Here is a 25581-nt window from a genome sequence, read left to right as displayed (position 1 = left end):
ATATTGTGTATATATATATATATTGTGTATATATATATATATTGTGTATATATATATATATTGTGTATATATAATGTGTATATATATATATATATATATATATATATGTATATATGTATGTATATATAATGAATATATATATATATATGTATATATAATGAATATATATATATATATATATATATATATACATATATACATTACTGTTTCCTGTCAGCTGCCTTCCTTACAGTTTACAGTTGATGCATGAAATGTAATTATTGTTGTTACTGTGTTGTATTGTTGTTATAGCTGAAATAAAGTCGTTGTTTCTCCTTCAGGACACAGAAAGCTTCTTGATGGTCCAACAAGACCCAGCTAAAGATAAACTTCGCTGTCCGTTCAGCCCGCTGCAGAAGAACAGCGCCATCACTGTCGGTCAGTCCCCTCACATTATGGAGTTCATTAAATATAATATAATATAAATATAATGTTGTATATAAATATAATATAAATATAATATAACTATAATGTTGTATATAAATATAATATATATAATATAAATATAATATAAATATAACTATAATGTTGTATATAAATATAATATATATAATATAAATATAATATAAATATAACTATAATGTCGTATATAAATGTAATATACATATAATATAAATGTAATATGAATATAATATAATTATAATGTAGTATATAAATATAATATACACATAATATAAATATAATGTAGTATATAATGTAGTATATAAATATAATATAGATATAATATAAATTTAATATAATATAGATATAATATAAATATAATACAGATATAATATAAATATAAATATAATATAAATATAATGTAGGATATAAATATATTATAAATATAATGTAGTATATAAATATGATATACATATAATATAAATATAATGTAGATATAATATAAATATAATTTAGTATATAAATATAATATAATTATAATGTAGTATATAAATATAATATAGATATAATATAAATATAATGTAGTATATAAATATAATATAAATATAATGTAGTATATAATATAAATATAAATATAATATAGATATAATATAAATATAATTTAGTATATAAATATAATATAATTATAATGTAGTATATAAATATAATATAGATATAATATAAATATAATGTAGTATATAAATATAATATAAATATAATGTAGTATATAATATAAATATAATGTAGTATATAAATATAATATAAATATAATTAGATATAATATAAATATAATGTAGTCTATAAATATAATATAGATATAATATAAATATAATATAGATATAATATAAATATAATATAGATATAATATAAATATAAATATAATATAAATTTAATGTAGTATATAAATATATTATAAATATAATGTAGTATATAAATATAATATAAATATAATATAAATATAAATATAATGTAGTATATAAATATAATATAAATATAAATATAATGTAGTATATAAATATAATATAAATATAATGTGGTCCGAGCAACACGAACACTTCCTGTAGAGAAAGCGTGTGAGCTTTGTTTAATGACACTGAGCTGAGGTTGTTTGTGTTGGTGTGCAGACGACGAGCTGTTCACCGCCACCACCACCGACTTCAGAGGAGAGAAACCTCAGATCTCACGACACTTCAGCAAAGACGGACGCCAAGACGTCAGCCAGGACTCGTCTTTCAGTCTCCTGGAGGGTGAGACGTTCATAATATTTTATTTAATATTATTAATAATAAAAATAAACTTTATTTCAGCTCTTTTCAAAGATCCGGTTCTTTTCAAAGATCCGGTTCTTTTCAAAGATTCGGTTCTTTTCAAATGGCTCTTCGTGTAGTATCACTCGGATTCTTCTATTTTACCCTAATGTGTGTTGGGAAGCAATTTTTCCTTCAGTGTTTTCATAAAAGCATTATTATTATTTTCATGCATTTTTTTCGTTACAAAAAGAAAAACACAGTTACTATTGTTTAACATTTTAATCAAACCTTTAAATGAACAACTCAACACAGCAAACAGATCAAATAAATAAATAAAGGCCAAAGTCTGAACATTATGACACTTTAGATAAAAGTCTTTAGTGCAGAGCTTCTTTATGCATTTAAATCTCTGTCTCCCCCTCTCTCTGTGTGTATCTGGCCTGTACCACTACACTCGCTGTCTTTGGAACGTCTGCCCCCCTTCCTTCTTTCACATAATGGTATGATCCTAGTCTGTCCTCGCATGTGATTGACCGCATGGTGTGCCCATCAAAATAAAGTCCCGCCCCTGCCTGGATCATCGCAAAACATCTTTACTTTTTAATATTGTACAATCTTCGTTCGGAGGGGGGGCACATGTGGGTCCAGGCTCCGTGTTACAGGGGCACTGGTCCCTGTTGCCCCCCCCCCCCTAGAACCGCCCCTGGATCACACTGAAGCTTCTTCATTCACTTTTTTTATAAAACTGGAAGTTTTATTTGTGGCTGTTAAATGAAAATGCTGATATTTAAAAGCCAGAATCACCTCACAGACTTTCAACCAAACCACAGCAGTGAGCCTTCAGAATAAACTTCCTACTTTCTGACGCCAATGATTCGTTTCTTCTTAGTTTAAGAGAAACCGCTCCAAATGTCTAGAAGTCTCACTTCTGTGTTTTCTACAAATGTCAAACTAAAGAAGCTGCTCTTCACTTTATAAAGTGATAATCAGCACCAAGGATCTGATTTGAACATTTTGACCTTTAATTAAGACTTAGTGTGAAAAGACACAGAAAGGAAGTTCAACGACTCCAAACATCAGAGGGAATACTAACACACAGACGAGTGTATTACACGAATACACAGACGAGTGTATTACACTAACACACAGACGAGTGTATTACACGAATACACAGACGAGTGTATTACACGAATACACAGACGAGTGTATTACACTAACACACAGACGAGTGTATTACACTAACACACAGACGAGTGTATTACACTAAGACACAGACGAGTGTATTACACTAAGACACAGACGAGTGTATTACACTAACACACAGACGAGTGTATTACACTAACACACAGACGAGTGTATTACACTAACACACAGACGAGTGTATTACACTAAGACACAGACGAGTGTATTACACTAACACACAGACGAGTGTATTACACTAACACACAGACGAGTGTATTACACTAACGCACAGACGAGTGTATTACACTAACGCACAGACGAGTGTATTACACTAACGCACAGACGAGTGTATTACACTAACGCACAGACGAGTGTATTACACTAACGCACAGACGAGTGTATTACACTAACGCACAGACGAGTGTATTACACTAACACACAGACGAGTGTATTACACTAACACACAGACGAGTGTATTACACTAAGACACAGACGAGTGTATTACACTAAGACACAGACGAGTGTATTACACTAAGACACAGACGAGTGTATTACACTAACACACAGACGAGTGTATTACACTAACACACAGACGAGTGTATTACACTAACACACAGACGAGTGTATTACACTAACACACAGACGAGTGTATTACACTAAGACACAGACGAGTGTATTACACTAACACACAGACGAGTGTATTACACTAAGACACAGACGAGTGTATTACACTAACACACAGACGAGTGTATTACACTAAGACACAGACGAGTGTATTACACTAACACACAGACGAGTGTATTACACTAACACACAGACGAGTGTATTACACTAACACACAGACGAGTGTATTACACTAAGACACAGACGAGTGTATTACACTAACACACAGACGAGTGTATTACACTAACACACAGACGAGTGTATTAACACTAACACACAGACGAGTGTATTACTAGACACGACGGTTATTACCGAACACACAGACGAGTGTATTAACACTAACACACAGACGAGTGTATTACACTAAGACACAGACGAGTGTATTACACTAACACACAGACCGAGTGTATTACACTAACACACAGACGAGTGTATTACACTAACACACAGACGAGTGTATTACACTAACGACACAGACGAGTGTATTACACTAACACACAGACGAGTGTATTACACTAACACACAGACGAGTGTATTACACTAACACACAGACGAGTGTATTACACTAACACACAGACGAGTGTATTACACTAACACACAGACGAGTGTATTACACTAAGACACAGACGAGTGTATTACACTAACACACAGACGAGTGTATTACACTAACACACAGACGAGTGTATTACACTAACACACAGACGAGTGTATTACACTAAGACACAGACGAGTGTATTACACTAAGACACAGACGAGTGTATTACACTAAGACACAGACGAGTGTATTACACTAAGACACAGACGAGTGTATTACACTAACACACAGACGAGTGTATTACACTAACACACAGACGAGTGTATTACACTAAGACACAGACGAGTGTATTACACTAACACACAGACGAGTGTATTACACTAACACACAGACGAGTGTATTACACTAAGACACAGACGAGTGTATTACACTAAGACACAGACGAGTGTATTACACTAAGACACAGACGAGTGTATTACACTAACACACAGACGAGTATAATATAAAGAGACGCAACATGAGTAGGAGACTCCACTTCAGGTGTTAGTGACATATCTTCTGGTTTGCATCAACGATCAACACAAAGATTCATGTCGCAGCTCCACATTCAGACCTCGTGGCACACACCTCAGTTTCCTCCTCTGACATCACTTCCTGTATTTCAGAGCCAGCGTTTGTCGGCTCGTCGTCGGACCCGACAGACGGGAAGCTCTACTTCTTCTTCAGTGAAGTTGGGAAAGAGTTCATCTTCGTAGATGAGCTGCGGATCGCTCGAGTGGCTCAAGTCTGCAAGGTGACAGTAAACACTCAAAATGGGATTTACATATTTGTATATATATAAATGACTATATATAGTTATATGTAGTTATTTATATATTTATAAATATAAAATAATATATATATCTATTCATATAAACACACACAATGGGATTTATTGACTCGTCCTGTTTTATTTGTTAGGATGGACATTATTGACGTGAAGAAGAACAGCTGATTCCTAACTTTTCAACAGTGCAGAATGTGAAGATATAGAAACGTAAACGTTCTGTGTTCACAGGACGATGTTGGCGGACAGAGGACTCTGCAGAATAAGTGGACATCCTTCGCCAAAGCGTCTCTGCTCTGTCAGCTTCCCAAACAGCTTCCCTTCAACGTTCTGCAGGACGTGTTCACCCTCCCGCCACCAGAGGGCGGCCTCGCCTCGGACACTTTGTTCTACGGCGTCTTCACCTCTCAGTGGTAAGAGGCCAAACCGCCGCCTCACGAACCCAGTCACGACATGTAAACCAAGAGCCCATCGTCATGGAAACAAATCCTATCGTCATGGAAACAAATCCCATCGTCATGGAGGCGTTTAAAGGCTGCTGCGGCTCTACAAATTTTATGTTTTAAATCTTTGCTTTGATGCGCATTTTCAATTTACCCACAAAAACACCCGAAAATTATCTTTGCAATCAAAGATAATCAAATGCAATACAGAGCTGCAGGATGTTTACAGATTATATCAGAACATAATCTGTGACAAACAAACATTTCTGATGTTTACAGATTATATCAGAACATAATCTGCGACAAACAAACGTTTCTGATGTTTACTCGTGTTGAGCAGGAGAATCTGCACAGATTAAAACACTTTGATTGTTGAAGCGTAAACACAATCTGCAGAAGTGAGAAGCGAACGTTCGGCTCTAAAGGAGCTCCAGCAGGTCACATGACTTCACCGCTAAGCTAACGGAGGCTAATGTCAGCGTGATGACGTCTCATTCAGACGCTTGTTAGCAGCGGTGGAAAGTAACTAAGTACATTAACTCGAGTACTATATTTAAGTACAACTTTGAGGTACTTGTACTTTACTTGAGTATTTTTGTTTGTTGAACACAGAATGTATTTCAGACTTCTAAACAAAAACTCATCGACTTCCAGATGAGGAAACAGGAAGTGCTAAACTGCTGACTCATTCCAGGGTTTTAGGACTCGGCTCATGTAATATATTCGACACGCTCAGTTCTTCTGTAACGCTGCTGAACACACGCCCTCCTGCAGAGCAGGTATGACGTGAGTATTATCTCTGTCTTCAGGTCCGTGGGTCCAGAATCTGCCGTGTGCGTCTTTAAACTGCAGGACGTGAGGACGGTGTTCGCCGGGAGCTACAGGACCTTCGACATGCAGACCCACCAGTGGAGTTCAATTCAGGGAAAACACTCCTACCTGGGACAGGTGAGGTCACGTTCACATGTCGGGTTAAATGCATTTACAGCCGTGTTGCACCAATAACGATTTAAATCAGGTTCTAAAGTTTTAGAACAGCTGCACACTGATGCTTACACACGTACGGTCAGGGTTGTAATTTAGAAGGAACAAGTGTTAAACTCGCAAATGTAAGAGATTATAAATTCATACATGTACGAGTGATGAGGTTCATCCAACCTTTCAAAGTAAAGCGACGTGGTTCATCAAAGTTAGAACGTTTTCTTTTGGAAATTTGTGACTTTAATCTCAGAATTTAAATGTTTGCCCTCAAGTTTATGACTTAATAATATCCGAGAATATTCAATGGCCCTAATGCACGCCGTACATGTGATGTACACACAGATAAAGTGTGAAGAACTCCTAAACGTGACGAATGTTGTTGGAAGAAATGAAGCGGCGTCCCTCGGGGTTTGATTCTGGGCCCTTTTTTGTTTAGAAATACTGTTTTAGACGTTACTGTGTGACTCTCCCTCAGTGTGGACTCAACAACGCTACAGATTCTGAACTAGCACAAGTGAAGAAGAGTTTCCTGACCGGTGGCAGCGTGAAACCGATGGAAGGCGGTCAAATTGTTGTTTCTTCAGAGCAGCGGTACAGCCACGTGGCTGCGATGAGGACGCTGGCAGCCAACGGCAAACAGTACACGGTCCTTTTTCTTCTGACAGGTGAGACATCGTACCAAACTATACTGATGATATTCAGGAAGTGTTTTTATTCATTTATATTCTTCACTCTCTGATGTCCAGAGTCTGGATTCCTCCACAAAGTGGTTTTGTTGGGTCGAGGTGCGCAGGTCATTGAGGAGATTCAGGTCTTCACACAACCTCAGCTGGTGAAAAGCATCGTCCTCTCCTCCAAGGTACAAAGCACACCTTCAGGTTAACACATGTGTATATATATATATATATATATATATATATATATATATATATATATATATATATATATATATATATATATATATATATATATATATATATATATGAATATGAGCCTATAGTTGATCTTGTGTGTCTCTAGCTGCAATAGATCATTGTGGGAAGTATTTTGCTTACAGGATTATTTAACATTTTATGGACCTAATGATCAATTATTTTGGAGTAAAGCAGCAACGAGTCGACCGATTTAAAATAAATGCAAACGTTTTTTGATAATCAAAGTATTTTTTCAGCCTCAAATGTGGAGATTTTCTGCTTTTCTCTGTTTTATATCAGATTCAAGTGACAGAACAAAACATTTAAAGACGTCAGATGGACTTTGAGAAACTGGGACGGACATCTTTCACTATTTTCTGATATTTTATCGACATAACCACCAATTCATTATTAAGCATTAGAACTGCCAGTGTGTCTTTGAAGTCTGTGTTCAGCCTCAGATATGAGGATGTGCTGCTCTGTTTTATAATCTATATCGTATATTAAGAGATATCTGACACAACGAGACATTTCTGATGCGGTTTCGTTAGATGTATCATGTGAGGTGTGTTTGGTATATTACGTGCATGTTTTCTGCTCCTGCAGGGAGTGCTGTACGTGGGGACGTCAGAGGGCGTGACCGCTGTCCCCGTGTCCCGGTGCTCGATCTACAGGACCTGCGGTCAGTGTGTGCTGGCCCGGGATCCTCTGTGCGGATGGAGCCGGACCGGCAGCGTCTGCACCGCAGTCAACGGCAGCCACGAGAACATGTATGTGAAAGTGACGGGATAATACCCGAAGAGGTGTCCATTGGACGATAACGACGCCTCTGCAACCTCGAAGGACATTTTCCCGCTTAGACCAATCATTTATATTCATATACTTTGCAATCAAAATCTAAAAGTTTTTTGTAAGCCATAACTCCGTTTCCCTGACTAATACCTGGAACAATCGTTTCCATCCCATCAGGTTCTTATGCAATGGAAACATTGTTCACTGCTCCAGCAAATAGGACCAACCTTAGATACGACTTTTCAGCAAAGATTTAACCATAAATACCATTTTCAGCATTAATATCGTTATTATTACCCATTGTATACCTTTCCAAATGTATACATATATATACACACGCACATATATGTATATTTTCTTTCTTTATTTCTTCCAAAATGGGGCGAAACTGTAACGATTGTCCCCCTCTGGGATAAATAAAACATTTCGGATTCTGATTTGGTTTCTCAGCTCTATGAGCTAACGTTTATGCTAGCAAGATTCAAAGTCAATGACACACACACAAGCTAACAATCCAAACAGATCCAGCAGCCTTCCACCGAGGAGGATAATTTTAAAGGCAGATGAAGAAGTCTGATGTGTCCCTGAGCAATGACTGACAGGCTGTTTACTCCTCAGGACTCAGGACCTGGAAGACGACAACGTGGAGGAGAAATGTCGAGGAGAGGGCGGCGCCGGCCGGCTCACAGGTAACATCTGCCTCAGGAAGACACTCTGAATCATGAACAGCAACACGTTGGGAACAACGGCCGAGTCTTTGGTCCAGTACATCAGCTGCTTACCTTTTGTACCTTGACTTTCTTTATTACTTCATAGGAAGCTAACAGCTAGCAGCTAGCAGCTGACGTTAGCTGCTAACAGCTGACAGCTAACAGCTGACGTTAGCTGCTAACAGCTAGCAGCTATTGTTAGCTGCTGTCCTGCAGATTTCAACACAGATTTGTTGTTCACTGACTGTGCAAACTCATTTTCTAGACACGCCGTTAGTGTCGGGCCCTGAAGTCGGCCGTCTGGTACTGTTTTCCGAATGTTTCCATCGATTGGCACCGAAGTATCGGTTCTCGTGACTCCCTTGTGTCGCCTTATCTTTACTGTGGCTTTAAACACGAGCACGAACAAAAGCATTGAAAGGTTTCGAATGTCAACGTTGAGACTGAAGCTTCGGCGATCTGCTGCAGCGGCTGAACATGTAGCAGCATCTCTCACTTGTTCTGATGCTTTACAGACTGTAACCTGTACAGTCTGTAAACACTGAGACACATGTATAATTTGTGATGTTGGGCTTTACAAATAAATTTGATTTGAATTTGATTTGATTTGATTTCTGTCCCGCAGTCATCGCTCATCTGAACGAAGCGGTGAGGCTTCAGTGTCTGACGCCTTCCAGCCTGGCCTCTTTGACCTGGACCTCCCCTCGATTCAGGAACCTGCCAGAGAAGCTGTTCATCCGGTCCGCTGACGGCAGTCTGAGCTTCTTCGCCACTGCCGACACCTTCGGGACCTACAGCTGCGAGGCGCAGGAAGGCGGCTACAGGGAAGTTATCGCGAGCCACGAGGTCCGGCGGGCGGCAACTCCACGCTCCATCAGCCCGTTTCCGAAGGCCGACGAATCCCACATGACCAACGAAGGCGAGTCCGACGAGGACATTTTAACCGAAGCACCGTTCACTTCCACGCCGCGACCTTCAGGAGACTCCGAGACGTTCACCACCGAGCCCATCGAGGGCTTCAACCCGACCCCGGGGCGAGACGGCCGGCCCTGGAAGGAGCCGCTGGACGGCCCTCGCCTCCAACAGCAGAGCTACTACAACGCGTTGGTAGTTGTTTCGATCCTGCTGGCGGCTTGTGTCTGCCTCCTGATGCTCGGGGGTCTCCACGTGTGGCGCCGAAGGGACGCTGGCCTCAAAACGAGTCCGCTGGTCAGTCCGGAGGACGGCAGCCGAATAAACCGAGCGATGGAGCGAGTTCCCTCTCTGAGCAGCCCGGAGGAGGCCGGCCCGGAGCTGAAGGTGGAGTGACCCGTCACTTCCTGCTGCGCCACATCCTGGTGCTGAACATAACATCTTAACATTAAGAGACGAAACACTCCAGTGACATGAACGTGATGTCGGAGAGACGGACCGCAGACCCTTTAATATAATAATGATATGCTAATTTAATATACCGCTCGTTAGCACCTTTTTACTCTAGTAGGAAACAAACTGATCGCAACAACAGGTGTTAACTTCCACACTTCATCACATTCACACATTCACACATTCACACATTCACACAGGTACTGTTTATATTAGTGTTCTGATTAAATATGTAAATGAGGCATTATGTAATGTAATGTTAAATCTACACACACAAAGTTACAAACACAAACTCTGAAGTTTCCTCTCGTCTGAGTTCTGGAAGATAAATAACACAAATGTTTTCAGTGTCTTTAGTTTGAGACACGTTGAAATATTTAGTGTTTCATTACATAGAAATGTTATTAACTTCTTAGTTGTGAAGACCTTTGATGATCAGTTCATGTCCCGTGTTGAGAACCCGGCTGAGTGTTGAGTCCTGCCTTTTGTTTTGATGAACACAGTTACTGAAGGATGAGATTTAACACCTGCTGTGACTCGTTTCTCATTTTCAGAATGTTTTTCTGTTTAATTATCTTGAAATGTAAAGATGTTGAATATTTATTGTTTCCCTTCATTTAGAATCTAAATGTAATCGTACCGGCTGTAAATGTTTTACTGAGGATCGTCTGCTGAATCATTTCACTTCCTGAACTCTGAACTTCCTCAACTGAAGTGTATTTTGCTTTTTAAAACATCTGCAGTAAATAAAACTTTGATGTCATTTGTTTTAGAGTTTTCATCTGCTTTTACTTTCGTCAAAGATTCTTTTTTAACTGCAGTTTTTCTTCTCAAACTGCTTTTTAAAATATTTTTTTATTTTCTATTATTTTTCCGACACACAAAATGACGTCCAGACAAATAACATAATAATAATAATAACATAATAATAATAATAATAATAATAATAATAATAACACAATAATAATAATAACATAATAATTATAATAACATAATAATTATAATAATAACAACATAATAATAGCATAATAATAATAACAACATAATAATAATAATAATGATAACATAATAACATAATAATAATAATAATAATAATAATAATAATAATAATAATATTCTTCTCCAGGAACCATCACCTTATCGTGGTGGAGAGGTTTGTGTGTCCCTATGAACCTGAGCGCTGTGTTGTCTGGAGCCTAGTGCTCCTGGTAGGGTCTCCCAAGGCAAACTGGTCTCAGGTGAGGGGCCAGACTAAGAATGGTTCAAAACAACTTCATGAAAGAAAGGGAAAGGAAAGGAGAGACCCTGCCCGGAGGAAGCCCGGGGCCCCCGTCTGGAGCCAGGCGCAGAGGGAGGCCCGACAGCGAGCGCCTGGTGGCCGGGTTTGCCACGGAGCCCGGTCGGGCACAGCCCGAAGAAGCTACGTGGTGCCTCCCATCCATCCATCCTGTGGGCCCACCACTCATGGGAAAAACCGCTGGGGTCGGGTGCGCTGTCACACGGGTGGCAGTGATGGTCAGGGACCTCGACGGACCAGACCCGGGCAGCAGAGGCTGGCTCTGGGGACGTGGAACGTCACCTCTCTGTGGGGGAAGGAGCCGGAACTAGTGCGGGAGGTGGATCGCTACCAGTTGGATCTGGTGGGGCTTACCTCCACGCACAGTCTTGGCTCTGGAACCGTACTCCTGGATAGGGGTTGGACTCTATTCTTCTCCGGAGTTGCCCAAGGTGTGAGGCGTCGGGCCGGGGTGGGGATACTCGCTAGCCCCCGGCAGAGCGCCGCTACATTGGAGTTTACCCCGGTGGACAAGGGGGTCGCCTCCCTACGCCTTCGGGTTATGGGGGGGAAAACTCTAACTGTTGTTTGTGCCTATGCCTCAAACCGCAGTTCTGAGTATTCGGCCTTCTTGGAGACCCTGAATGGAGCCCTGCAGGGGGCTCCAGTAGGGGACTCCGTAGTCTTGCTGGGAGACTTGAACATAAGGATGCTCATAAGTGCACGTGGTACCAGAGCACCCTAGGCCAAAGGTCAATGATCGATTTTGTAATCGTATCATCTGATCTGAGGCCGCATGTTTTGAAGAGAGGGGCGGAGCTGTCGACTGATCACCATCTGGTGGTGAGTTGGATCAAGGGGTGGGGGAAGACTCTGGACAGACCTGGTAAATCCAAACGGGTAGTGCAGGTGAGCTGGGAACGTCTGGAGGAAGCCCCTGTCCTGGGGATCTTTAACTCACACCTCCGGCGGAGCTTTTCAGACATCCCTGTGGAGGTTGGGGGCATTGAACCTGAGTGGGCGATGTTCAAAACCTCTATTGCTGAAGCTGCGGTGATGAGCTGTGGTCTCAAGGTCTTAGGTGCCTCAAGGGGCGGTAACCCTCGAACACCGTGGTGGACCCGCGCTTTATCACCAAACCTGTTCGTGATGTTCATGGATAGGATATCGAAGCGTAGTCGTGGAGGAGAGGGGTTGCAGTTCGGTGACCTGAGGATCTCATCGCTGATCTTTGCAGATGATGTGGTCCTTATGGCATCATCGGTCTGTGACCTTCAACAGTCACTGGATCGGTTTGCAGCCGAGTGTGCAGCGGTTGGGATGAGGATCTGCTTTTTTATACAAATTAAACATAAGTCATCAATAATAATATAATTAAAATACTTTTTATTTGATTTTATTTGGTTGGTTGGCTGGTTTCTCAGATGTCCGAGTCTACAAAGAGCACCTGAAGGCATCACTCTTTCACCCTTTGGTCAACAGAACAATCAAAGTTACAAATCTTCAGAGTTTCCGCCTGAAAACTACGAATTAAACTGCAGGTAATAATATGACACTTATATTTCTTACATATACAGTTAAGGACATTCAAGAGAATACTGAAGTGGACTGCTTTTAGAAGCGGTCAGAATACTTTGAGATACTGCGACACGAACATTTCCAGATGTTATAATGTTGGCTAACATTCACGGTTTAGCTAGTAGTCTGTTTGTGAAGCTGTGTTTTTAATAACTAAATTAATAGCAACGTAAAGTCTTATTTAATAACACTTATTTGATATTAAAGAGCCAACATTCGACAATAAAGTAAAATCAACAGTCATTCCTTGGAGTTTAGGGAATTAGGAACACTTCCTGATTGTGAGTTGTTGAACTCCACACCAGACTCCATTTGAAATTCAGTGAATTTAAGATATCTTAATTTATAGGGACGTGTAGATACATGCTGGAGTGAGTTTTAAGAGCTCACACGACTCTAAAGTGTCTTGTGGTAAATTCAGTGTATGTACGGTAATCTATTTTATTTTATCAAAATATTTGTATTTGTTTTACTTTTACTTTTAGCCGCCTGTATGGCCTGAAAACAAAAAATAAATGGGAATGTAAAGTCTTCTTTAATAACACTTATGTGACTTCAAAGATCCAACATTCAACATAAAGTAAAATCAACAGTCATCCCTAAGCTTTAAGAACACTTCCTCTTTATGCGTTATAGAACTCCACACCAGACTCCATTAGAAATTCAGGGGATTTAAGATATCTTAAGTGGAAGTGGAGATAGATGAGTTTTAAGAGCTCACACGACTCTAAAGTGTCATTTACCTTTGCAAAATATTTGCATTGTTTAACTTTAACTTTTACCCGCCTGCATGGCCAGAAGACTAAATAAATGGGAACACTTGTGAGATGTGAAAGAGGCAACATTTAACATTCCTAATAATTAGGAACACTTCCTGTTTACACCAGACTGCATGATGTAGTTATTTCGGCATCCTTTTAATACGTTTATTGCATTTAAATCACGGCAAAATCTTTTTGTTTTGGGTTCATACTGCTGTAATAAACCAGATTAATTCAGCCGGGCGAAGAATGCAAAGAAACAATCACACTTTCTGAAGCTCTCTGATTGGATGGTTTTTACAGCAGTGCACTCTGGGACTTGTAGTTGACCCCTCTCTTGTTCTGGACACAGTCTGTGACCTCTGACCTCGACCATGACGTCCACGTCCGTCACCACAGTGGGAGGAGTGGTGGTCGTCACTCAGGTCATTCCTAAGGATGAATCCACCAGCGCGCTCCAGACTGCCGCCGCCGCCGCCAGACAGGCTCCGCCTCCAGCCGCACAGGCCCCGGCCTCCAAGGACGACATGACGGCCACCTTCCTGCGGGGAGGGCCCCATGGCCTCGGGGTGAGACACTGAAACTGGTTTTATACAGATTTATAATTCTTAACGATTAAAGCGTCGATGCTTTTACTCTCTTATTCTCACTGCAGCTCAGAATAACAGGAAGTTATGGATTTACACGAGGTCACTATATTCTTAAAGTATATAAAGTTGTAAGTTGAACAGAACAGAACAGAAGAGCTCCAGAAGTTCCAAGAAAAAAGGTTTTATCTTCTGATAATAACTTGTGTGTACAAATGATTATCCTGTCGCACAAGATTAAACACAAATCTCCAGAAACATTTCTAACAATCTAACAATTTTACATATTTATATATATATTTATATATATATATATATATATATATATATATACACACACACACACACACACACACACACACACACAATTGTTGGTTGCTTTTATTTTGAAGTTAGTTCTTCCACCACTGTAATAATGTGTAGTAACGTGTGTGTGTGTGTGTGTGTTTTCAGCTCGTTCAGATCTTCATCGGCGTGCTGTGTGTTCTCTTCAGTGTGACCGCCGTCTTCTCACAGATCCTGATCCTCCACGCTCCGCTCTGCCTCGCCGTCACTGTACGTAACCTTTCGTCTCACAACAAGTCGCTGATGATCTGATTCTAAATTAAAAACGAAACAAAGATTTTAACATAAAACTTTGTGCTGCTGTTCAGTTTGTGATGTCCGGCTCTGTGGCTGTGGCGGCGGCGAGGCGGACTTCAGTCGGTCTGGTGAGTTTTTTATTTATAGTAAAGCATCACAATCATTGAAGAAGTGATCTGTCTGAATACAGTTAGATATGTTAATGTTTAATATTTATCTTTGTGCACGTCGTGTTTAATGTGCAGTATTTCCCCTGAGTTGATTAATTCTACCATCGCACCAAATTCCATTTTCAAATCAACACTTTAAGTTTCTTTATGCATTTATATTAAATCCACGTGAACAACATTCACTCTTTTAGAGAGATTTTAGTGAAACTGGGTGAGTTTTGAAGTCCGTTCTAGGTCGCTTTTATTTTGAAGTCCGTTCTAGGTCGCTTTTATTTTGAAGTCAGTTCTTGAGTGCGATGATAGAGGATGGAGTCTCAGAGCTTCTGACCTCTGACCTCTGGTGCAGGTGTGGGCGTCCCTGCTGTCCCACATGATCAGCGTGCTGCTCGGCCTGGTGGGCGTGACCTATGTGTGCTTCCTGCTGGCCGACCGCCCCCCCTCTGAACGCTTCTGTGACAAATACTCTGACGGGTTCGTGCCCACGGATCAGCAGAAGCTTAAATGCCACGAAAACATGGACAATATGGATGTAAGTACAACGAGACACAAAAGAACAACTTAATTTATAAGCTGATAAAACAATAGTTGCATCGTTTCCGTGAGTTAGAAGTTAAAGCCGGTTGTTTGTACTTCTCTGTTTCAGATCTGTGTGTACGGACTCCTCGGCCTCCTGCTGGTTCTGCTCGTCCTGCAGGTTTGTGTCACCGTCACCGTCTGTGTTTTCTCCGGCAGAGCCCTCCGACGCAGCGACTGCTACGTCCCCGTCATGGTGAGATTTTAAGTGTACGCTGTTCACTTTGCTGTCAGACGGCCCTTTCTGTCAGACATCTGAAGCCACCAGACTCCATTGACAAAAACAGTCATTTTACCTCTCAGAACACAGGAGTTGCTGGTCCACCGCTGCCTCCATCGCTTAGTTTCACTGTGAGACTTTTGTGAATCTCAACCAACAGTTTAAAACACAATGTTTTTGGTGACATCAGGATGCATCAGGATGTCTTTATCATTGCAAACACATGTTAGATCATTGATTATATACTGAAGAGTCACATGCAGCGCCGACCAGGCTCTATTTGTTTTTTAGGTAATTTAAAGAATTTTGAAAAATCATTTCACCGTAATATGATATAATATTATATCATATACTCGATATAATATTTATCGAGTTCTTTAATAACGTTAACGTCATGATGAACATACAGTCCACGTTACAAACTGGAAGTCTGGAGTTTGAAAGACACTATCCAGGTGCATTATGGGAAATGTAGGATCCAGTGTAAAAGCCAGAATATCTCCACCTGTGCTGCTCACATCAGGATTATTCTGTGTGACGGACTAACCGATGTTTTGGGTTGACCTTTGACCTCCAGGTGGAGTACAATGATGAGAGCGTTCTGGTGTCCGGTGCAGCGTCGGGGCTCGACAGTGACGTCGCTCTGTTGGACGGCAAAGGAGAGGAAACCTCCACGCCGCCTCCATACTCCCCTTGAGAGGGGAGGACCAAACCTCTGAATACTACAGTTATACCACGAGTATTACTACAGTATTACTACAGTATTACTGTAGTAATACTACAGTTATACCATGAGTATTACTACAGTAATACTGTAGTAATACTGTAGTAATACTGTAGTATTACTACAGTATTACTACAGTATTACTACAGTATTACTGTAGTAATACTACAGTTATACCATGAGTATTACTACAGTAATACTGTAGTAATACTGTAGTATTACTGTAGTATTACTGTAATAATACTGTAGTATTACTACAGTAATACTGTAGTATTACTACAGTATTACTGTAGTATTACTACAGTATTACTGTAGTAATACTCATGGTATAACTGTAGTATTACTACAGTAATACTACAGTATTACTGTAATAATACTGTAGTATTACTACAGTAATACTGTAGTATTACTACAGTATTACTGTAGTATTACTACAGTAATACTACAGTAAATGACGTATGCGTTGATATACTGTTTTCCTCTGAAAGGTACCAACTGTCTCAGAATGGACACTTTATAGAAACCTCACTAAACTTTTCTTGAAGACAATCAAACAAACTGAATTCAATAAATAAATAAAAGGTGTCGGTGGTTTAAAGGATGGATTTTGAATATGAGCGATAAATGCTTCTGTGTTTTATTAGTTTCCTGAAAGCGTTTCTGTTTGTTCTGACTCTGAATGAATAAATGTTCTTTTCTCCACGTTGTTCTTATTGAAGAAGGTTCATTTGATCCATTCATCTCAAAGTGAAACTAACTTTTAAACATTTCAGTGTCTGAGCAGCTTTTGGCTTTAACTTCTCGTTAGGAAGTAAATGTTGAATACAATATGTATCAATTAAAGCTGTATCAAACAAAAGTACATTCTAAATATGGAAAATACTAAAAATGTACAATATATTGGAATTACAGTTCAAGATGTTTAGAATAAAATACAAATATTTACTATAAAATCTGAATTACAATGAACGTTTTTAGAAGCGGTGTTACTTATTTAGAACGTCACGTGAGAAATATTAAACTGACATCTAATTATGAAACCACTGATTGTTATTACTGTTCACTGCCACTATAGAAGTGTAGCCCGCCATATAGGGCCCACAATTATTCATTTAATTAATTAGTCTTTAGTAATAAATAAATATCTAGATTTTTAGAAATAAATTTGACATTTAAGGTTCAAGGAACTTTGAAACAACGTTAGACAACTAAACACTTAAAACAATAAAACAATGGATCATTCTTTTTCGATATAAATTCCGTTTTGCTGCAGCTATCTATATGTCTTTCTGATTTGCACCATTGTTCTATATGTTTAATGTCATTATTTCTTCCTTTTACAATCTTTAAACTGCCCTGTTTTTGTTTTGATGTATTTTAGGAACCCTTTTTTAACACCTTGACCAGGGACAACAGATGTAAAATAGATGTTTGGCTAATTCTGGCATTTAGTATATTCTAAATGAGTATATTCTACTATTTCTAGTTAAGTAACACATCCGACAACTTCTTCCAACTCTGTTTTGCTCAGTCCCACCGTTCCTCCGGGCTCTTATTTTGAAGTTGTTCACCGGATGTAGCGTGCTGCTAAAACGAGCCAAAGGACGCTCGCTGTGTCTCCTCTGTCAGTAGGTTTCTGCTCTTTCTACCGTGTTTATCTGTCATATATTAATGGAGATGACCACATTAAAATCAGTAAAGGTTGATTGTAGAGGTCGTTTCTGTTCGGAGGGTTTTATTCCCGCTCAATGAAGCTTTGTAACGTTTAAAGTTAGCTAACTTTAGCTAACTTTAGCTTAGGTGTTGACAGTTCATGCTCCAGTCTCACATGTTGGTTACTGAGTTAACTAGTTATTTACTAGTTATTTACTGAGTTAACTAGTTATTTACTGAGTTGACTAGTTATTTACTAGTTATTTACTGAGTTGACTAGTTATTTACTAGTTATTTACTGAGTTAACTAGTTATTTACTGAGTTGACTAGTTATTTACTGAGTTAACTAGTTATTTACTGAGTTGACTAGTTATTTACTGAGTTAACTAGTTATTTACTAGTTATTTACTGAGTTAACTAGTTATTTACTGAGTTAACTAGTTATTTACTGAGTTGACTAGTTATTTACTAGTTATTTACTGAGTTAACTAGTTATTTACTGAGTTGACTAGTTGACTAGTTATTTACTGAGTTAACTAGTTATTTACTGAGTTGACTAGTTATATACTGAGTTGACTAGTTATATACTGAGTTGACTAGTTATTTACTGAGTTGACTAGTTATTTACTGAGTTAACTAGTTATTTACTGAGTTGACTAGTTATTTACTGAGTTAACTAGTTATTTACTGAGTTGACTAGTTATTTACTGAGTTAACTAGTTATTTACTGAGTTAACTAGTTATTTACTGAGTTGACTAGTTATTTACTGAGTTAACTAGTTATTTACTGAGTTAACTAGTTATTTACTGAGTTGACTAGTTATATACTGAGTTGACTAGTTATTTACTGAGTTGACTAGTTATTTACTGAGTTGACTAGTTATTTACTGAGTTGACTAGTTATTTACTGAGGCCATAAATCAAAACAACAATCACAAGCAAAAGAGCCGCTCGGAGTACGTTGAGCGAATATTGCAGTTTCAGCTAAACAATTATAATACAAATGATTCGAATACATTATTATTTATTTAGGTCGTAATCTTAAATATTTATTTAAAAGATATTCCATAATCCTCAACATGGCAGCCGTCACATTTATCAGCTAATAGTATTAATGATGATGATAATAAGTATTTGTCCGCAGGGTTCACACCTCCTGGTGGTTCTTGCAGCTGAGGAAGCATCATGGACAAAGTGAGGAGGATCCTGGTTCATGTTTGTAAAGACCGGGCGGCTCCACAGCGAGCGCAGTTTGTTCAGGTCGGTGCAGAATCACGGGAAGATTTTACAGTTAATGTAAATATTCAAGATGGAAACTTTCATGGGAATTAACGGGAATAAAATGGAAATATTTGCTCAGCCGTGTCATATGCAGATATATATATATATATATATATATATATATATACAACCTTTTAGCACATCATCAGGACAAATAATGCATTAAATTGCCAAGTAAATTCATTAATTTGTCAAAAACCTACAGTGTGACATGTTTAACACCTTCCAGAGCTGAAGTAACTTCCCTTGGAAGGTTTTCCCACCGTTTGCAGCCCGAATGCAGACAGATGTCTTTTCTTACGTTTACATTTCCTTAAAGTTTTTTAAGGACCAGACGTGTTAAAAGGTTACACCTGGAAATATTTTGTTATAATAAATAAGAATTCAGAACAGAAAGCACAAAGTAACACATTTATAATGTCCTGACGTCCTGAAAACGTTAGCTGTTAGCACCCAAAGACAGACCTGACGAACATGAAGGCTTTTCACTGATCGCTCTCATGATGTACTCATTTCTTCATCCTTTTGATACGGTGATTGGGATTAAATCACAGCAGAATCTGTTCGTTCTGGGTTCATCCCGCCGTAGTGAACAAGAAGTGAACAAGAAGTGAACACAGCATTTGTGCACGAAATACTACAGAGTGTGAAAGTACTAATGATACAAAACAATACAACTGTACACGTTATGCTGATGATGGTACATGACCAGAGTGATGTAGTACGTGTGTTACGTTTGTTCTTGGTGTGTTGTCAGAGTGTAACGGGGAACTTCAGTGTCTGTGGAGAAGACGAGGTGGAGGTGAACTGCTCTCTGCACAAAAACCAGTTTATTCTCTCCGGAGCAGACGCAGGACGAGGGAAGCCTCTGAAGGTCACACACACATTGCATCTGTAATATTATATTTAGAGGATATTATCTCCGTGTTTAACAGCACGGGACGCTTGATTTAGAATAAACCTTTTATACACATGACGTGCTGTTTAAAGCACGAACGGGAAATTCTTAGTAGTTTTCCTTTACCTTTTGATATTACTGTCCTATATTTAATAATTACTCCTATATTTAATATTTACTTCTATATTTAATATTTACTTCTATATTTAATAATTACTTCTATATTTAATAATTACTCCTATATTTAATAATTACTTCTATATTTAATAATTACTCCTATATTTAATATTTACTTCTATATTTAATATTTACTCCTATATTTAATATTTACTTCTATATTTAATATTTACTTCTATATTTAATAATTACTTCTATATTTAATAACTACTTCTATATTTAATAATTACTTCTATATTTAATAATTACTTCTATATTTAATAATTACTCCTATATTTAATATTTACTTCTATATTTAATAATTACTTCTATATTTAATAACTACTTCTATATTTAGTAATTACTTCTATATTTAATAATTACTCCTATATTTAATATTTACTTCTATATTTAATAATTACTTCTATATTTAATATTTACTTCTATATTTAATAATTACTTCTATATTTAATAACTACTTCTATATTTAATAACTACTTCTATATTTAATAATTACTCCTATATTTAATATTTACTTCTATATTTAATATTTACTCCTATATTTAATATTTACTTCTATATTTAATATTTACTTCTATATTTAATAATTACTTCTATATTTAATAACTACTTCTATATTTAATAATTACTTCTATATTTAATAATTACTTCTATATTTAATAATTACTCCTATATTTAATATTTACTTCTATATTTAATAATTACTTCTATATTTAATATTTACTTCTATATTTAATAATTACTTCTATATTTAATAACTACTTCTATATTTAATAACTACTTCTATATTTAATAATTACTTCTATATTTAATAATTACTCCTATATTTAATATTTACTTCTATATTTAATAATTACTCCTATATTTAATATTTACTTCTATATTTAATATTTACTTCTATATTTAATAATTACTTCTATATTTAATAATTACTTCTATATTTAATAATTACTCCTATATTTAATATTTACTTCTATATTTAATAATTACTTCTATATTTAATATTTACTTCTATATTTAATAATTACTTCTATATTTAATAACTACTTCTATATTTAATAACTACTTCTATATTTAATAATTACTTCTATATTTAATAATTACTCCTATATTTAATATTTACTTCTATATTTAATAATTACTCCTATATTTAATATTTACTTCTATATTTAATAATTACTTCTATATTTAATAATTACTCCTATATTTAATATTTACTTCTATATTTAATAATTACTCCTATATTTAATATTTACTTCTATATTTAATATTTACTTCTATATTTAATAATTACTTCTATATTTAATAATTACTTCTAGATTTAATATTTAATTCTATATTTAATATTTACTTCTATATTTAATAATTACTTCTATATTTAATAATTACTTCTATATTTAATAATTACTCCTATATTTAATATTTACTTCTATATTTAATAATTACTCCTATATTTAATATTTACTTCTATATTTAATATTTACTTCTATATTTAATAATTACTTCTATATTTAATAACTACTTCTATATTTAATAATTACTTCTATATTTAATAATTACTTCTATATTTAATAATTACTCCTATATTTAATATTTACTTCTATATTTAATAATTACTTCTATATTTAATAATTACTTCTAGATTTAATATTTAATTCTATTTTTAATATTTACTCCTATATTTAATATTTACTTCTATATTTAATAATTACTTCTATATTTAATAACTACTTCTATATTTAATAATTACTTCTAGATTTAATATTTACTTCTATATTTAATAATTACTTCTATATTTAATAATTACTTCTATATTTAATAATTACTCCTATATTTAATATTTACTTCTATATTTAATAATTACTTCTATATTTAATATTTACTTCTATATTTAATAATTACTTCTATATTTAATATTTACTTCTATATTTAATATTTACTCCTATATTTAATATTTACTTCTATATTTAATAATTACTTCTATATTTAATATTTAATTCTATTTTTAATATTTACTCCTATATTTAATATTTACTTCTATATTTAATAATTACTCCTATATTTAATATTTACTCCTATATTTAATATTTACTTCTATATTTAATAATTACTTCTATATTTAATATTTAATTCTATTTTTAATATTTACTTCTATATTTAATAATTACTTCTATATTTAATAATTACTTCTATATTTAATAATTACTTCTATTTTTAATATTTACTTCTATATTTAATAATTACTTCTATATTTAATAATTACTTCTATTTTTAATATTTACTTCTATATTTAATATTTACTCCTATATTTAATATTTACTTCTATATTTAATAATTACTCCTATATTTAATATTTACTCCTATATTTAATATTTACTTCTATATTTAATAATTACTTCTATATTTAATAATTACTTCTATTTTTAATATTTACTTCTATATTTAATAATTACTTCTATATTTAATAATTACTTCTATATTTAAGAATTACTCCTATATTTAAGAATTACTCCTATATTTAATAATTACTTCTATATTTAATAATTACTTCTATATTTAATATTTACTTCTATATTTAATATTTACTTTTATCTTTAATATTTACTTCTATATTTAATATTTACTTCTATATTTAATAATTACTTCTATATTTAATATTTACTTCTATATTTAATATTTACTTTTATCTTTAATAATTACTTCTATATTTAATATTTACTTTTATCTTTAATAATTACTTCTATCTTTTATATTTATTCTTTTTTGCGGATCTCTCAGAGGCCCGCCTTCTGTCCCATTAAACACCTGACAGTCACAGAGGCAGCTGCGATCCCATTGGACGTCCAGCAGCGTGGTGTGGATGTGGGCGTGGCCATCATCCTGCAGACAGCCAATCAGAGAGTGTTGCTGACGCGGCGGGCTAAGGAGCTTCGTATATTTCCCAACATCTGGGTTCCTCCAGGTCTCACATTCGTCTGTTAAAGGGGCAGGTGCATTATGGGAAATGTAGGATTAGTGTTTTTTAATCTCTTCAGCTTTATGGAAGAGCAGTACGACATAATTAGCCCTTTAACACACATCATACTTATCGAACTCGTGTTGTTTTCCAGGCGGCCATCTTGAGCCAGATGAGACGGTAAATAATTTTCTGTTTCTCAGTGTTTCTTCTTCTTCACTGAATATAAAGTGTCATTCATGCCAGAATAAATCTTTTTAGCTGCTGGACGCAGGCCTCCGGGAGTTAAAGGAGGAAACTGGACTGAAACTGGAAGCAGAGGGAAGTTCTCCTAAAGTACTGGGACTCTGGGAGGTGAGACACAGACGGCTCTGAACCCCAGAGAGCATTAATACAGTCCCACAGGATGCAGACGAAGAAAGGGTTAACTCGGCATCAGGTGGAAGAATTAAAGGTGTACTTGTATGATCCCTGTTGGTGTCAGTCGGTGTATCCTGCCATGCTGTCCAGAGGACTTCCTCAGAGACATCACATCGTGGTCTACATGCTGCTGCTGTCCCCCCTGTCTCACCTGCAGCTGCAGGTGCGTCCTGACTCCGTCTCTCCAGCATGTGGATCCATGCTGTGTCTTCAGCGTGTGTGTGAGTCTGGCTGTGTCACCCTGCAGGCCTCTCTGAGCCCGTCTCCTGCTGAGGTCAGTGCGTGTCTGTGGGCCGACAGCCGGCTGGTCAGAGCCGCCGTGTCCGCCCTGGACGGAGAGGACGCAGAGGACGCAGAGGACGCAGAGGACGCAGAGGACGGACTGCAGAGCAGCGTCAGGTATTCACACCTGCAGCCTGAACCAGCTCAGACTAGAACAGAGAAGATGTGATTATTATTTTATCTCAAACCTTTTGTTGTGTGTGTGTGTGGTGTGTGTGTGTGTGTGTGTGTGTGTGTTTGTTGTGTGTGTGTGTGTGTGTGTGTGTGTGTGTTGTTGTGTGTGTGTGTGTGTGTGTGTGTGTGTGTGTGTTGTGTGTTGTGTGTGTGTGTGTGTGTGTGTGTGTGTGTGTGTGTGTGTGTGTGTGTGTGTGTGTGTGTGTGGTGTGTTGTGTGTGTGTGTGTGTGTTTGTTGTGTGTGTGTGTGTGTTGTTGTGTGTGTGGTTTGTGGGTGTGTTGTGTAGTATATTTTGTGTGTGTGGTAGTGTGTGTGTGGTGGGATAGTGTTCTGTTGTGTGGTGTGTGTGTGTGTTTTGTTTGTGTGTGTTGTGGTTTGATGTGTGTGTGGTGTGTGTGCTGTGTGTTTGTGTGGTGTGTGTGTGTGTGTGTGTGTGTTGTTGTGTGTGGTGTGTGGTGTGTGTGTGTGTGTGTGTTGTTGTGTGTGTGTGTTGTGTGTCGTTTGTTGTGTGTGGTGTTGTGTGGATGTGTGTGTGTGTGTGTGTTTGATTTTGTGTGTGTGTGTGTGTGTGTGTGGTGGTGGTGTTATGTGTTGTGCGTGTGTGTGTGGTGTTTGTTTGTGGATGTGTGTGTGTTGTGTGTGTGTGTGTGTGTGTTCATTGTCTGTGTGTGTGTGGTGTGTGTGTGTGGTGGTGTGTGTTTGTGTGTGTGTGTGTTGTGTGTTGTGTTCGTGTGGTGTTGTGTCCTGTGTGTGATTGTTGTGTGGTGTTGTGTGTGTTTCTACAAAGTTAGTTTATTACATACTACAGTATTACTTATTAAATACTACAAGTATTCGTAAATAACAGTATGTATTATTCTACAATATTATTAAATACTACAAAGGCTGTACAACTTTCCAGCTCTTATGCTGTGAAATACAAAATAAATCTGGTGGAGCAGCTGTAGTAATATTAAATGAGTAGTTATACTGTTGTTTTATTAATGGTACTAGTATTCATGGTAGTACTAGTAGAATAATGGTAGTACTAGTATTAATGGTAGTACTAGTATTAATGGTATCTAGTTTATGGTAGTACTAGTATCAAGTACTAGTATTCATGGTAGTACTAGTATTAATGATAGTACTAGTATTAATGGTAGTACTA

The 25581-nt window shown here is 36.7% G+C and overlaps 3 protein-coding genes across 4 annotated transcripts; all 3 read left to right on the top strand.

The window, feature by feature from the left end:
- Window positions 1-299: 299 nt before the first annotated feature.
- On the top strand, window positions 300-10889 carry LOC115005702 (semaphorin-4B-like). The gene is made up of 10 exons (XM_029427647.1): window positions 300-417; window positions 1584-1706; window positions 4755-4882; window positions 5147-5328; window positions 6168-6306; window positions 6815-7004; window positions 7086-7198; window positions 7860-8023; window positions 8664-8734; window positions 9381-10889. Exons 1-10 carry the CDS (start codon window positions 339-341, stop codon window positions 10061-10063), a joined length of 1872 nt encoding a protein of 623 aa, XP_029283507.1. The 5' UTR covers window positions 300-338; the 3' UTR covers window positions 10064-10889.
- Window positions 10890-12822: 1933 nt separating this feature from the next.
- Window positions 12823-16677, top strand: si:dkey-7j14.6 (membrane-spanning 4-domains subfamily A member 4A). Of its 2 annotated transcripts, none has more exons than XM_029427645.1 (7): window positions 12823-12937; window positions 14088-14304; window positions 14776-14877; window positions 14976-15032; window positions 15421-15603; window positions 15718-15843; window positions 16445-16675. In XM_029427645.1, exons 2-7 carry the CDS (start codon window positions 14110-14112, stop codon window positions 16562-16564), a joined length of 783 nt encoding a protein of 260 aa, XP_029283505.1. In that variant the 5' UTR covers window positions 12823-12937; window positions 14088-14109; the 3' UTR covers window positions 16565-16675. The 2 variants fall into 2 exon arrangements, with proteins under 2 accessions (XP_029283505.1, XP_029283506.1); XM_029427646.1 differs by having other exon boundaries at window positions 12835-12937; window positions 14039-14304; window positions 16445-16677.
- A 1439-nt stretch (window positions 16678-18116) lies between these two features.
- On the top strand, window positions 18117-24428 carry nudt17 (nudix (nucleoside diphosphate linked moiety X)-type motif 17). Its single transcript, XM_029427644.1, has 8 exons — window positions 18117-18219; window positions 19390-19505; window positions 20284-20400; window positions 23380-23563; window positions 23712-23737; window positions 23819-23911; window positions 24042-24140; window positions 24225-24428. Exons 2-8 carry the CDS (start codon window positions 19431-19433, stop codon window positions 24426-24428), a joined length of 798 nt encoding a protein of 265 aa, XP_029283504.1. The 5' UTR covers window positions 18117-18219; window positions 19390-19430.
- Window positions 24429-25581: the final 1153 nt, after the last annotated feature.

Source organism: Cottoperca gobio, unplaced genomic scaffold (genome assembly GCF_900634415.1).
Source record: "Cottoperca gobio unplaced genomic scaffold, fCotGob3.1 fCotGob3_346arrow_ctg1, whole genome shotgun sequence".
In the NCBI taxonomy this organism is placed as follows: Eukaryota; Metazoa; Chordata; class Actinopteri; order Perciformes; family Bovichtidae; genus Cottoperca; species Cottoperca gobio.
The sequence above is the reverse complement of the archived record's forward strand: the minus strand, read 5'-3'. Positions and strand labels throughout refer to the sequence as shown.